The sequence below is a fragment of the Notolepis coatsorum genome (assembly GCF_963971535.1).
Source record: "Notolepis coatsorum genome assembly, chromosome: 14".
NCBI lineage: Eukaryota > Metazoa > Chordata > Actinopteri > Aulopiformes > Paralepididae > Notolepis > Notolepis coatsorum.
Genome location: NC_140178.1, coordinates 29765489 through 29780555, shown reverse-complemented (window position 1 = coordinate 29780555; position 15067 = coordinate 29765489). Strand labels below are relative to the sequence as shown.

Here is a 15067-nt window from a genome sequence, read left to right as displayed (position 1 = left end):
CAGCAATTTATTTACCCAAACTAACGTCCTAAAGATAACCGGCATTTGACTTAATCCGGAATATTGTAATAAACGGATTACGCTATACATAGAAAGTAAACCCTATTTCCTCCTGGATACAGCCCATAATTACAATTCATGATGATGACACCCTTTTTTTCATGTGGATGTGTATGAAAGAGAGCCGCATCAATACTTAAATGTAGACACCTAGCCTAAATTCGTTATTTATTTAGCCATACACTATATTTGATGACACCCTTTTTTCATGTGGATGTGTATGAAAGAGAGCCGCATCAATACTTAAATGTAGACCTAGCCTAAATTGTTATTTATTTGCCATACACTATATTTTGTAGGATTCTGACATAAAGGTAAGCCTGCATGCCTTGTTTCGTGTATCATGCAGCGCATTCATTATTAGCATTATGACCATGGACCCTTCCTTGGGTATCAGCCGAAGCAGACCGATGGATAAATGACTCTAGACGTGAGTATAGGGATGCCATTGAATATACCAGACAGAATTACTGCAATGCCAATTGGTCTGATGATCGTTATTCGTTGAGGTAGATAGATGGGCACACATGCTCGTCCCTGTGGGTCAGATTGGACTGAATGATAATATGAGAGTGTATAATGTGCTGGGCAAAAATATCACTAGTACAGTATATCTGGAACATGTGGCCTCTCTATGCACAGACACCTGCCCATCATTTCACCCCCCCCCCCCCCCATCATCATCATCAGCATCAGTACCTACAATACAATATCCCATTGTTAAAATGTACCCTCTCCCAATCCTCTGTTTTCAGGTGCTTCTGCATTAATGTGAAGACTGGTCTTGAGGTCTGAGGCCTTCCACCAGACCTGCCCTCCTCCCCTCACCCCCCGCCCCCCCACCCCCCACCCCCCCATTAGCCCCAAGTCCCACTAAGTTTGCCCTACTTTCCACGCCCCTCAACCACGGGAGCCCAACTCTCTCCCTGGCTTCCTCAACGCGCACAAGACACTCATGCACATTCCCCTTCCCCTTCCCAAAGCTACCCTTCAGTCACTCTCCAGCACCAGCCTCACGCAATCAGCCTGACACTAGATACCTGAAGGGGCCAATTAGATGCAAACAATTCATGAACATCCAGCCAATCAAGTGGTTTCTAGACCCACCGGGGCTACTCTTTTGGGAGCTGTAGACGAAAGAGTTCCATACATCACTTTGAACCTCACGACGGACGGCCTCAACCTATCAGATAGCACCACCTCACACCCCCTGGTCCCCTCACACCCCCTGGTCCCCTCACACCCCTGGCCCCCTCACACCCCCCTGGTCCCCTCACACCCCCTGGCCCCCTCACACCCCCTGGTCCCCTCACACCCCCTGGCCCCCTCACACCCCCTGGTCCCCTCACACCCCCTGGCCCCCTCACACCCCCTGGTCCCCTCACACCCCTGCCCCCCTCACACCCCCTGGTCCCCTCACACCCCCTGGCCCCCTCACACCCCCTGGTCCCCTCACACCCCCTGGTCCCCTCACACCCCTGGCCCCCTCACACCCCCTGGTCCCCTCACACCCCCTGGTCCCCTCACACCCCCTGGCCCCCTCACACCCCCCTGGTCCCCTCACACCCCCTGGCCCCCTCACACCCCCTGGTCCCCTCACACCCCCTGGTCCCCTCACACCCCCTGGTCCCCTCACACCCCCTGGTCCCCTCACAACCACCGGTCCCCTCACAACCACCGGTCCCCTCACACGTTGTGCTCGCTCCTCCCCCGGCCTCAAGATGATGTGCGAGGTGATGCCCACCATCTCTGAGGATGGGCGTGGTGGTGGAACGGGGGGCTCGTCTTCCCCCGCGGGGAGCGGCGGGAGTTTGGGTGGCGGGCTGGGCGGCGTGGGCAGCAGCGGCTACGGGAGCAGGGAGCCCCGGGGGGAGACGAGGGGGGGAGCACCGGGAACCTGGAGTCCCTGATGGTGAACATGCTGACGGAGAGGGAGAGGCTGCTGGAGAGCCTGAGGGACACCCAGGACTGCCTGGGGACGGCCCATCTACGCCTCCGGGAGCTGGGGCACGAGAAGGAGTCGCTCCAGAGACAGCTCTCCATCGCCCTGCCTCAGGTACATGTTCCATGCCCTAGTGTGTGTGTGTGTGTGTGTGTGTGTGTGTCTGTGTGTGTGTGTGTGTGTGTGTGTGTGTGTGTGTGTGTGTCTGTGTGCGTGTGCGTGTGCGTGTGTGCACACACATGGGTCTACTCTGCCACAGTTCCACAGAGAGAGCTTTCTATCATTAGGCCAACATGTATAGATAGAGTGCAGATTCAGATTCAGAATCAGAAAGCTCTTTATTGCCAAGTGGTTTACACATACAAGGAATTTGATTTGGTCGTTTTGGTTGCGACATTAATGGACAGACAATTAAGGTAGAATAAAATAATAAAAGGTAGAATAAAATAAAATGGAATGCAGTGCTTATGCTTGGAAGTTGTGGTGGTAGAGGTATGTGTTCTTTTGCCTGATCAGGGAAAGACAGAAGAAAGGTGTGTATACGTGTGCATGTGTATTCATGTGTGTGTGTTATCCGCTCTATCTGTGTGTAATAGAGTTCAGCCATACAGTAGGTAATGGGTTCAGTGGTGTTTTGGCACAGCTTCTCCTGCTAAGTAGACTGAACTGGGATCTGTTTGGCACTGTAAAGTTCAGTATCTGCTTGTAATCGCTACAAGCTGTTTGGTGGTTGCATGTTCTGTAATGAGTATGGCTGCATGGAGGTCGGCGCAGACACCAAAATGTTGCATATATTGGCAATAATATTAGCCACACACCCCAATCCCTGAGTGCTAAATAGTATTTTCTTTCTTTTTTCTTTTAATTCCGCCCCAACATACAACAGCTTCATCTCTATTTTTAGACAGGCAGTATCCTTGAATGGCTTGTGTGGTGATGTCTTCCTTTTTGTTAGCCCCCCCCCCCCCCCTGTTGCTAGAGCTGAGATATCCAAAAGAAATAACACACAACAGGATTGCACAATCTGACAGAGAATGACTGGACATTAAAGGGCCATTATCTCGCTGAGAGGAAGATCAATATGGGCGCACACATCTGCGGACACACACACACACCACACGCATGCACGCACACACCCGCGGACGCTCACACGCCCCTCGCTCGCGCACGCACACATAGAACAGCATGGCGCTCGCTGTTACATTCTATACTAGCCGAGTTCACAGGGTGCGTCTGCTGTCTGTGCAGCCGCTGCCAAGATTGTGGGAGAGAGAGAGAGAGAGAAAGAGAGGGAGAGGGAAGGATGGAGAATGACAGCATGGCACAACGAGAGAGAGCGAGAGAGAGAGAGAGAAAGGGGGTGGGGGCAGAGGGATAGAGAGAGAGAGAGAGAGAGAGAGAGAGAGAGAGAGAGAGAGACGAACAAATCAAACCATTTGCATACCACTGCATACTAATAAGGTGGCTCCTGGAGTCTATTTAGGTGTTGTGTGGATTAAGACAGGCAGAGATAGAGATGGATGAAGGAGAGAAGAAGAATGCTGGGATTGAGATGGGGAGGAGAAGGTGGAGTTAAAGGATGAGAGAGACAGAGCACACGTGCATGCGAGAGAGAGAGAGAGAGAGAGAGGAGAGAGAGAGAGAGAGAGAGAGAGAGAGAGAGAGAGAGAGAGAGAGAGAGAGAGAGAGAGAGAGAGAGAGAGAGAGAGAGAGAGAGAAAGAGAGAAAGAAAGATGAAGGCAGAGGACAGCATAGAACACAGTCACAATGAGATCCTGTTTCTGGCTGACCGTAATGATGGCTACTGAGAGAGAGAGAGAAATAGAGAAAGAGAGAGAGAGAGAGCATCAGACCATCTCTCAATCAATCCCAGAATTATGAAATCCACTGGGCCCAGCATGCGCCATGTGTACATGGCAATGTTCCCCCCTTCACTCCCCAATAAGCATCTTCCTCTCTCTCTCTCTCTCTCTCTCTCTCTCTCTCTCTCTCTCTCTCTCTCTCTCACAGCCCAGTGAGGGTAATGACTAGATGTTCATTGTCCATCTCGTAGGTTGTGACTCTAATGTGTCCCTGTGTCCACACTACAGTATATCTTGTGGGCGATGAAGACGTCGCCCGCTCTCGCTTACTATACATTGAATGCATTCTGGGCGGTAGAGGCAGAGTGTGTGTGTGTGTGTGTGTGTGTGTGTGTGTGTGTGTGTGTGTGTGTGTGTGTGTGTGTGTGTGTGTGTGTGTGTGTGTGTGTGTGTGTGTGTGTGTGTGTGTGTGTGTGTGTGTGTGTGTGTGTGTGTGTGTGTGTGTGTGTGTGTGTGTGTGTGTGTGTGTGTGTGGTGTGTGTGTGGTGTGTGTGTGTGTGTGTGTGTGTGTGTGTGTGTGTGTGTGTGTGTGTGTGTGTGTGTGTGTGTGTGTGTGTGTGGTGTGAGTGTGTGTGTGTGTGTGTGTGTGTGTGTGTGTGGAAAGGTAGCTATCTGTTAAATTCACGGGGGAATTGATCACTGTCAACATGAAGCTAAGATAAGGGCCGTACTATGCATCACTGGCTCTCCAGAGGTTAGCTTGCACATGTATGTGTGAGAACACACATGATCCGCCCCGCATTCACGTGCTGTAGGACGGAGCCGCGTGTTTTGCATCAGATTGGGAGCCGGCAGCGAACGTCACTGCGTTGTCATGCAATAGAGCCAGCCCACAGCTGAGGCAGAATGGCAAACAGAGTACGGTACACAGCGGTAAATTGTTTTCATAGCAGTTTTTCTTTAATGCTTACAGACCTTGGCGGCGTCACAATAGGTACAGTCGCTAAGCGTGTGTTCAGTGGAGCGTTATCATTATGAACAGAGAAACACAGACGTCATCGTAGAGACGCCGTCGAATGTTGACCCCATTCACACAAGTGGCCCATGCCTGATGACGTCGCTCACTCGTAACCCCCTTTTTTGGCTGTTAAGTTCCCACAGATACAATGCAGTTACACGAAGAAGCACCGATTACTCCCAGTGCTTTCATGTTGCGAAAACACAATTATACATAATCTTCAGCAAATTACACAAAATCACAACATGTCAGCTGGACCGCCATCAATGGAGAATATAAGACATTACGCTACATATGTGTAATTTCCCCAGTTAGTGTGCCCGTTTTAAACTCCAGGCTAGACAACACACACAGAGTTAGTCATGGTTATCACACAATTAAACCACCTTTAGCCCCAATGCATGCAGTAAAGTTGGACCGTTGCATTTTATATCAAGTAGTGAATTAGAACTCCCCAAGGCACAACAGTCTGGTAGATACAGCCACGTCTTTATGTCCTATTATCTTGGTTACTCGTCAGCTTTTTCCTGTCTTTGCCAAACTCTGGGTGGGTTGCTGTGTGTGTGTGTGTGTGTGTGTGCGCATGCCTATACTTGCATGCATGCATGTGTGTGTGTGCGTATATGTGCCTGGCTATCTACGTGTGTACATGCGTGAGTCTGAGTACTCAATACCTGAGACCTGTTTCTCACACTTAATTAGTTTATTTGCCCGTAAAGTGTGTTTGTGTATATAATTGCGTCTCGTCAAGCTATTTGACTCTGTTAATTGGGCTGTATGGGTTTCATGCATGTAATCGTGACCTCGTGCGGTGCTTGTTGAGTAAATAACAGCGCCCTCTTGTGACCCTCCAGGAATTTGCAGTGCTGACCAAAGAGCTGAACGTGTGCCGGGAACAGCTGTTGGAAAGAGAGGAGGAGATCTCCGAGTTGAAAGCCTGAGAGAAACAACACGCGGGTCAGTACACCTCTTTGTTTACAAGTGCCCATGATGTTGCTTTTATGTCTATGTGCTGTACAGATAATGTACTGACGTGTGACAGAAATTGGACAGAAGTAGCATTTCCTAGTATTTTATTTATGTCTGAATTCCACTCTTCTTTATCCCCGGAAAAAAAGGGTTGAAATTGTGTTAATCATCCATCCTGCACATAATGTATAAAATGACATGCAACAGATGTTTAGAATACCCCCACTACCGCCTTCCATCATGTAAAGCATTGGTACTCAATGATGGAGTGACAGCTGACATCGGTGTCATCATCTTTGGTGTTGAGTCCCATCTATAGGCCTGTTTCTTGGTGTTGAGACCCACCCGAACGGCCTGTTTCTTGGTGTTGAGACCCACCCTAACGGCCTGTTTCATGGTGTTAAATCCCACCCGAATGGCCTGTTTCATGGTGTTGTTAAATCCCACCCAAACGGCCTGTTTCATAGTGTTAAATCCCACCCTAACGGACTGTTTCTTGGTTTTGAGTCCCACCCTAACAGCCTGTTTCATGGTGTTAAATTCCACCCTAACAGCCTGTTTCATCCAGAAACATGTTGAAAAGCATTCTCATTGTCATTTAATGGGGACTTAGTGAATACTTTCTGTGTGTGTGTGTGTATGTTGTGTGTGTGTGTGTGTGTGCATGCATGCGTGTGTGTGTGTGTGTGTGTGTGTGTGTGTGTGTGTGTGTGTGTGTGCGCGCGTCAATGTGCGCGTCAACTGTGTCAATGAGTGGCAGCTTAGGGAAATGTCCCCTCAAAGTAGAATTCACATGATATGTCTATAATATTGCACAGCTCAGTTTTGATTTGTGAATGTGGACAAACACCCGAGATTCTAGTAATGATGATGTCATCAAGAGACAAATCCTGGAGCGGCTCCATAGACAGTGAATAGTAGAAGAGGATACTATGACAGTAACCATGGTGATTCTACTGGGATACAGGGACATTTTCTGACTCAGAGTTAAATAATAAAATACATTTTGATGTAATAGCCCACAAAGTCTGTTACTAATTAATTGTCAATGGACCACCTTAAAAAAATGCCACTTGATGACATCACAAATCCAACATAGGGAGACAGCTGTCTTATGTTTATAGATATTGACTTAACTGTCCAAGATCATTGGAATAGCACAATGTGGATTCTGCTTTCAGGGAATTGCATCCAATGTAATAAAAAAAAGTCAACCAACAAACTAGATTCTTGTACCGGATCTCCTCTCTGGTAAACAAGAATACCCTGAAGACTCTGGCAGGAACACTCATTCAAGGGTACTATGATTATGCGTGCACCTCATGGTACCAAAGCACCTCAAAGGCGCTAAAAACAAGATTACAAACATCACAAAACAAACTAGTCAGACTACTGCTTGACCTTACTCCTAGAACCCATCTCATCCCTGCCCACTTTGACTACCTAGGATGGCTTAGAGTAGACGACACAGAGTACAGCAACTTGCAATGGGCCTGGTCTACAAGATACACTACACCACACAGGTACCCATGTACATGTCGAAATACTTCCCAAAGGTCAGTGAATACCACGACCACAACACCAGAGGGAGCTCCACAAATCATGTTCAACCCAGATTCGGCACAAACAAGGGACTAAACACATTTCGCAATTATGCCACAACAATGTGGAACGCCCTACCCACAGCCGTAAAAAGATGTGAATCCCTACCCACATTCAAAACCGCTCTCAAAGAGCACCTACGGGAGGCTGCAATTCGAAACTGGCCACCGTAAAGGTCCAACTCCCCCCCCCACCAAATAGACAGTCTCCTCCCCACCGTATGTATATTTTTCTCCCACCCACCCACCCCCTCCTAATGTACAGTCTCCTCCCCATCATATGTATATAATCTCTGTTAGGATCTATGGGTAACAGTACTGTATATTTGCATATCGTATATGTCACAAATGTAACAGTGCTATATACCTGTATGTCATGTATGTCCCTATGCCATAAATGTCATGATGTCATGTATGTTGTGTATGTCATAAATGTCACTATGAATTGAAAATGGGGCACCCTGATGTAAACAAGACAAACGTCTTTCTCTGGTCTGCATTCCCTTAACCCTTTCACTGCCGCAACAATACCAAACTGTTAACCCTTTCACTGCGACAATACACAGAAGGTTAACCCTTTCACTGTGACACAACAGCAGGTTAACCCTTTCACTGCCACACTACAGAAGGTTAACCCTTTACTATCACACTACCGACGGTAACTGTCGGTAGTGTGATAGTAAAGGGTTAACCTTCTGTAGTGTGGCAGTGAAAGGGTTAATTGTGTGTATTGAGCCGTACTGTATTGTACCCATTCTGCAATCCGTTAAATAAAGTTTTCATTCATTCATTCATTCATTCATGGATTTCCCCTTTAAGTCTGTTCTATTGGTGCGTCTGTATTTTGGCCTGTCAATAAAGACATGATGATGGGCCTATGAACAGGAACAATCTCATCCATCACAATATGAGTGTCAAATCAAAGCAGAGCAGATCAGATCAGTGCATCTGTGTGAAGAGACCATAAGTGAACTATTCTCTATCGGGGGTTGGGATCAATTCCCTTTCAATTCGAGGCAAAATGTCAACAGAAATGGCTGTTTACTTGCTGAGGGTGGAACATTCATTCTCACTCACTTGTCAATAGGATGAGACAGGACAACCTTTTTCATACAAACGTATTTCCCCGGGACCGGCAGGAAAAACCTGCGCTGGGGAAGTGAATTCATAACTCTCTCCCATCCCCCTAAAACACCAACCGCTGAAGTGCCCTTGAGCAAGGCACTTAACCCCCCCAACTGCTCCAGTGGAGTTGCTCAGTGGCCAACGGTGTCAGACTGTGGTTGTACTGGGCAGCTCCAGGTGTGAATGGAACTGTGTGATTAATGTGAAGCAGGGCGTTCCTGAAAAAGAGCATCGGCTCAGCGAACCTAACCCTGGGTAAATAAAGGTTAAACAAACAAAAAATCTCAGTATTCGACATCTACAGAAAAGCCACTTCCTGAATGAATCGCACGTTGAAAGTGAGTTGATCCCTGCGTTTCCCCCTGTTCCCCTGCAGCTGCTGCTGGAGCACCTGGAGTGTCTGGTGTCTCGCCACGAGCGCAGCCTGAGGATGACCGTGGTGAAGAGGCAGGCCCAGTCTCCGGCCGGGGTCTCCAGCGAGGTGGAGGTCCTCAAGGCCCTGAAGTCCCTGTTCGAGCACCACAAGGCGCTGGACGAGAAGGTGCGGGAGAGGTTACGCGTGGCTCTGGAGCGAGTGTCTGCCTTAGAGGAAGAGCTGCAGTCTTCTTCACAAGAGGTGAGTCGGACCCCAGCTCTGACCGCATTCGCGCGGCGGCCATTTTTGCTCTCAGGTTGGGATTCCTTTCCAACCCTTTCCCACCTACGCCCAGCAAAATGGCCCGCCGTGTCAATCCCCTTTTCCCCTCTCCTATTGGTGAAGAGTCCCCCTGACGACGCTCTCATTGGTTCAGGTGCTGTCTTTAAGGGACCAGATCAAGAGACGACAGCAAGGCCTAGAGAACGGGAAAGAGGTAATCCAACACACACATGCGCTGTGGGAGATATGTTCGTTTTATGTGGATGGCGCACAAGATACAGGGACAATGTATTACTCGGGACAGTTTGTGTACCGCCGTGACATCGTTCCAAATTCTCCGCTTTCGTCTCTAAACCCCGCCCCCCCCCCCCCCCCCCCCCCCTCCAGAGGCTCCCCAACGGACCGTCCTCCATCATAGACGAAGGAGAGGTCGACAGGCAGAGAGAAGGAGAGATAGAGCGACAGAGATCAGAGCTGGGCCAGCTGAAAGAGAGACTGGCGCTCATGTGCAGACAGGTACTTGCTTCTACAGGGAACGACTCTGTGTCTGTGACACTGTACAAAAGAGAAAGGCAAACAGGCAAAGGAAAAATCATGTGCCTCAAACTGGAGGCGCTATGTGAACAGAGAGTGGTGTGTGTGTGTGTGTGTGTGTGTGTGTGTGTGTGTGAGTGTGTGTGTGTGTGTGTGTGTGTGCGTGTGTGTGTGTGTGTGTGTGTAGTCTAACCCTAACTAACCTTACTGTCATGCACTTGTCCTAATAAACTAACCTACACTGTAGCACGCAACACTTTGATGAACATTGTTACTCAGCTGATAGAGTTGTGCCCTTCCTGGTGACTTGTCGTACAGAACTTTAAGTGGATAAAAGCGTCAGCTAAATGACTAAATGTAAATGTAAATGTAAATGTGTGTGCGTGCAACCGACCTTGTATCCCGCCTTCTCCCTCAACAGGTCGGGAGATCGAGGAGCAGCTGACGTCAGCGAGGAGGGAGCTGGCTAGATCAGAGGAGGCCAACCAGAAGCTACAGAGGGACGTGAAGGAGGTGGGCTTCGCTGCGCCAGTGGTGGGAGATGTAATGTCGTGGATTTGGCGTCTGTCACAGTTGCTCAAAGAGTCTAGACTAGACTGTCTAGTTCCAGCCATGCTAATGGAAACATGCAACAGTTTCCTATGGCAACAAAGCCATTCTCCTACTGCAACAACTGCTGCTGTACACGTGAGATTTTCTGCTTGCCCTGTAGCCATGGCGACAGTGCCAACAGTAAGGCTGCAGGCGTTGGGAATGGACTTGGTGTTGTTAATCAGCCAGTATGATAGGAGCTGATGGAAGGGCCTGCAAGGCGTCTCAGAGGTAGAGAGTTTGTTTTACCAACCCTTTGTATTTTTATCAGTGTATCTCCTCCTCCTCTCCTCCGCTATGTCTCCCCTCCTCCTCTCCTCCGCTATGTCTCCTCCTCTCGTCAACATACCGGTACCTTGCTCACCTGCTCTGCCCACGCCCCCCCCCCCCCCTTCCTCTGCCATTCCTGGACTTGTGCAATAGCGTTTGGAAAAACCCACGGGGTAGTTTTGGAACTGTCAGCAACGTCTCTCAACCAGTCATTATCATTCTTCAGCTAACGGCTGTCGAAGCGCGGTGATCCTTCTGATCAACACCTGCTGTATTTGTGTAGCTGATACTTGCCCCCTCTCTCTCACCCTTTCTCTGTCTGTCTCTTTCTCTCTTTCTCTGTCTTTCTCTTTCTCTCTCTGTCTCTCCTTCTCTCTCTTTCTCTCTCTCTCTCTCTCTCTCTCTCTCTCTCTCTATCTCTCTCTCTCTCTCTCTCTCTCTCTCTCTCTCTCTCTCTCTCTCTCTCTCTCTCTCTCTCTCTCTCTCTCTCTCTCTCTCTCTCTGTCTCTCTCTTTTCTCCTGTGCATCTTGATTTTTAATTTCTGTCTTTTCCTCCCCCATTCTCAGGCTCTGTGTCAGAGAGAAGACATGGAGGAGAGAATCACCACTCTAGAGCGCAGGTTAAGTCTCCCTCCCCCATTACACACACACACACACACACACACACACACACACACACACACACACACACACACACACACACACACACACACACACACACACACACCACACACACACACACACACACCTACATACCTACACGCACACACGCACGCACACACACACACCACACACTACACACACACACACACACACACGCACGCACACACCACACACACACACACACACACACACACACACACACACACAACACACACACACACACACACACACACACACACACACACACACACACACACACACCACACACACACACACACACACACACACACACACACACACACACTATACCACCAGAAATAGTTGTGAGCTTGGAATTATAAGATTCTATCAGGGTCCAGAGAACCATTGAGATATTCACATCACACAGAATAAAACAATACATTTTACCCACTTTACGCCAGAATTTCCCCAAGGAGATCAATAAAGGAATATCATATCTTATCAATAAACATTCTAAAAAAATCCAACTTCAGCCACCTGACCTGGAACGACCTGTTTATTGAACAATGTTGTATGAATTACTCGCTCTTGACCCAAATGTCTCTCAGAGCCTTCGTGCCGCTCACACATTGCGGGCGACAGTGGCTCGGGAGGTAGAGCAGTCGTCTGGTAATCCGGAGGTTCTCGGTTCGATTCCCGCTCCTCTCTGGCAGCGTGTCGAAGTGTCCTTGAGCAAGGCACATAACCCCTAATTGCTCCCGATGAGCAGGTTGGCACCTTGCACGGTTGCCTCCGCCGTCGGTGTGTGAATGTGTGAGTGAATGGGTAAAATGTGAGGAACAAATTGTCAAGCGCTTTGGATAAAAGCGCTATATAAATGCAGCCATTTACCATTTATTTACCATTTACATTGTACCTGCTCTGCTCATAGCCCCCCTTCTCTGTGTCACATCCTGGACTGCAGGTACCTGAGCGCCCAGAGGGAGGCGACGTCTCTCCACGACACAAAGGACAAGCTGGAGAACGAGTTAGCCAGCAAAGAATCCTCTATAGACAGGTGCGACTGTCATTTTTACACGGGGTTTGTGTTTTCATTGCGGCATCGGCGCTCGAGACTCCACATTCCACATTTGGCAGGCAGAGTATTCACTTAATGTATTCCCTTTCGACGGCCGATAAAAGTCATGCCTGACGGCGCCACGGGGTGTCTGTTCTCACCCTCCTCGTCTTCTCGTCTCTCCACTCTTGACCTCTCATTTGCCTCACTGCGCAGAGTGAAGAGAAGAACAGGCAGCTCCAGGAGCGGCTGGACGATGCCAAGCAGAAGCTGCAGCAGACGTTACAGCGGGCGGAGACGCTGCCCGAGATAGAGGCCCAGCTTGCCCAGAGAGTAGCAGCGCTCAACAAGGGGTGTGTGCCCCCTCCCCTCACACACACACACACACACACACACATGTTTTATTATAAAAAAATAAATATATATATATACTCTATATATTATATATATACGTGCATATGTGTGCACTTGACGTATGTGCCCTCACGCGTGTGTGTGTACCTGTGTGTGTGTGTGTGGTGTGGTGTGTGTGTGTGTGTGTGTGTACCTGTGTGTGTGTGTGTGTGGTGTGTGTGTGTGTGCGCGTGTGTGTGTGTGTGTGTGTGCGTGCGTGCGTGTGTGTGTGTGCGCGTGTGTGTGTGTGTCCAGACATGCACGCGGTTGAGTTAATGTGTTAGTGAAACCGAGAACTCCGCGTCACACTCCTTCTTGTGTAAAGAGAGAGAGAGCACTCTTCGCGCCAGTCTTGATCATTGGCAGATTAATGCTGTATAATTCTGACGTTCGTTTAGTGCTCATTTGTTGTCTTCTGACATTCGTGTAAACAGACAACAGAGCGCTGCTAGAGAGTTAGCAAACATTCTCCTGCCAAAAACCGTAACCTCTCACAGTAAATGGCTACACTTACTGTAGCGCGACATGTCAAGGCACGAGCGCTTCTGTGCAAGTGCAAGATTGATGTGTCCCTTTGTGACTCGATGCAATAAGAGGCCGGGGATCAAAGGCAAACCTTCACGTTACACGTTATCTGGTATGGTTCAGGAAACTAATTAGTAGACCGTGTAATATCTCCTGTGCGCTGATTGTTGCTCTGTGATGTGATGTTCCCTGTTCCCGCCCCCTCCTGTCACTCAGGCAGAAGAGCGCCATGGCAACTTTGAGGAGCGCCTGCGACAGATGGAGGCACACTGGGAAGGAAGAATCAGGAACTACAGAGGGTGAATCATGCTTGCTTTTCTCTCTCTCTCTCTCTCTCTCTCTCTCTCTCTCTCTCTCTCTCTCTCTCTCTCTCTCTCTCTCTCTCTCTCCCTCCTCCCTCCCTCCCTCCCTCTCTCTCTCTCTCTCTCCCTGTCTCTCTCTCTTTCCCTCTCTCTCCCTCTCCCTCCCCCCTCTCCCTCTTACCCATATATCTCCCTCTCTCTCTTTCTCCTATCTCCCTCTCTCTCCCTCTCTCTCCCTCTCTCCCCCCTTCTCTCTCTCTCTCTCTCTCTCTCTCTCTCTCTCTCTCTCTCTCTCTCTCTCTCTCTCTCTCTCTCTCTCTCCCCCCCTCTCTCTCTCTCTCTCTCTCTCTCTCTCTCTCCTCTCTCTCTCCCTCTCTCCATCTATCCCTCTCTCTCTCACTCTCTCTTTCCCTCTCTCCCCCCTCTTGCCCGCCCCCCCAGCTATCTCTCTTTCATCCTCCCCCTCTTTCATACCACTCCTTCGTCGGTACTTTACACTGTACAATGGTGCGCTAATTTTCTAAACCTTCTATTTGCCCGCTGAGATATAGATCTCCTCCCTCTCGCTCTCAGTCAAGAGCGACACGCTTGTTCTGAACTCCAGGCCCACCCTCCCTCTGTCTTCCCTCTGTCACTTGTTGTTTTTTCTCTCACTCTATTACTCTCTCGCTTACTCTCTCTCTCTCTCTCTCTCTCTCTCTCTCTCTCTCTCTCTCTCTCTCTCTCTCTCTCTCTCTCTCTCTCTCTCTCTATCCCTCAGGCGAGGCAGAGGGAGAGGATGAACGATGAACACAACAAGCGTCTCTCTGATACGGTGGACAAGCTCCTGTCTGAGTCCAATGAGAGGCTGCAGCTCCATCTGAAGGAGCGGATGGCCGCCCTGGAGGAGAAGGTTCGCCTCGCGCCCACTGCAGCGCTGCTGTCCTGCCTTTTAGATCAGAGAGACATTTCATGACCAGAGATGCGGTCGTTATATATACGTGTTTACATTGAATTCAGCCGACGCTGGTTCAGTAACTCTGCCTCCTCCCAACACTCTGTCTGGACACTGAACTTCATTACATATACAAAGCCATATGTAATATGTGTATTAGGGCTGACCCCTATTAGTCGATTAGTCGACTAATCGGTCGAAAGGAGCCGTAGTCGACTGCCAACCTCTTAGTCGAATAGAAAAAAATAATATATATATATATATATATATATATAAATATATATATTTTTTTATCATTCTTTCCAAAAGAAAAGAGGCATAGAAGCGTGGCTAACGCTAATGGCACACATACCAGAGGCTAACTGCCTACGAAAACAGGCACAGAGGCACTGAAAGAGGATTTCACCCATCTAATGAACACACTAGACTAGACAAATATCAAGATGTATCCATCAGTGGACCAATTGCATGCTTTTGCAGAGAACAAGAAGCCTTCAGTCGACTCCTTCAGACATTAAGCACCCCCCACAGCCCAAATGGAATGATTAAAAAAAAATATATATATATTATAATTTTTTTTTCCGACTAATAGTCGACTAACGGCAAATTTTGGCCAATCATAGTCGACTATCCAAATCCTTAGTCGGGGAAAGCCCTAATGTATATGTTCCATTCCAAAATCC

At 48.7% G+C, this 15067-nt stretch overlaps 1 protein-coding gene across 1 annotated transcript in view; it reads left to right on the top strand.

The window, feature by feature from the left end:
* Positions 1-1781: 1781 nt before the first annotated feature.
* Positions 1782-15067, top strand: part of ppfia3 (PTPRF interacting protein alpha 3) — a gene marked incomplete at its 5' end in the record, with an annotated part of 51097 nt that continues 37811 nt past the window's right edge. The window contains 16 exon segments of the mRNA XM_084328745.1: positions 1782-1928; positions 1931-2116; positions 5677-5760; positions 5762-5779; positions 8894-9133; positions 9309-9368; positions 9542-9670; positions 10110-10113; positions 10116-10201; positions 11117-11169; positions 12138-12214; positions 12217-12230; positions 12447-12623; positions 13365-13422; positions 13425-13447; positions 14211-14342. Coding sequence (XP_084184871.1) covers positions 1782-1928; positions 1931-2116; positions 5677-5760; positions 5762-5779; positions 8894-9133; positions 9309-9368; positions 9542-9670; positions 10110-10113; positions 10116-10201; positions 11117-11169; positions 12138-12214; positions 12217-12230; positions 12447-12623; positions 13365-13422; positions 13425-13447; positions 14211-14342 — 1488 coding nt within the window.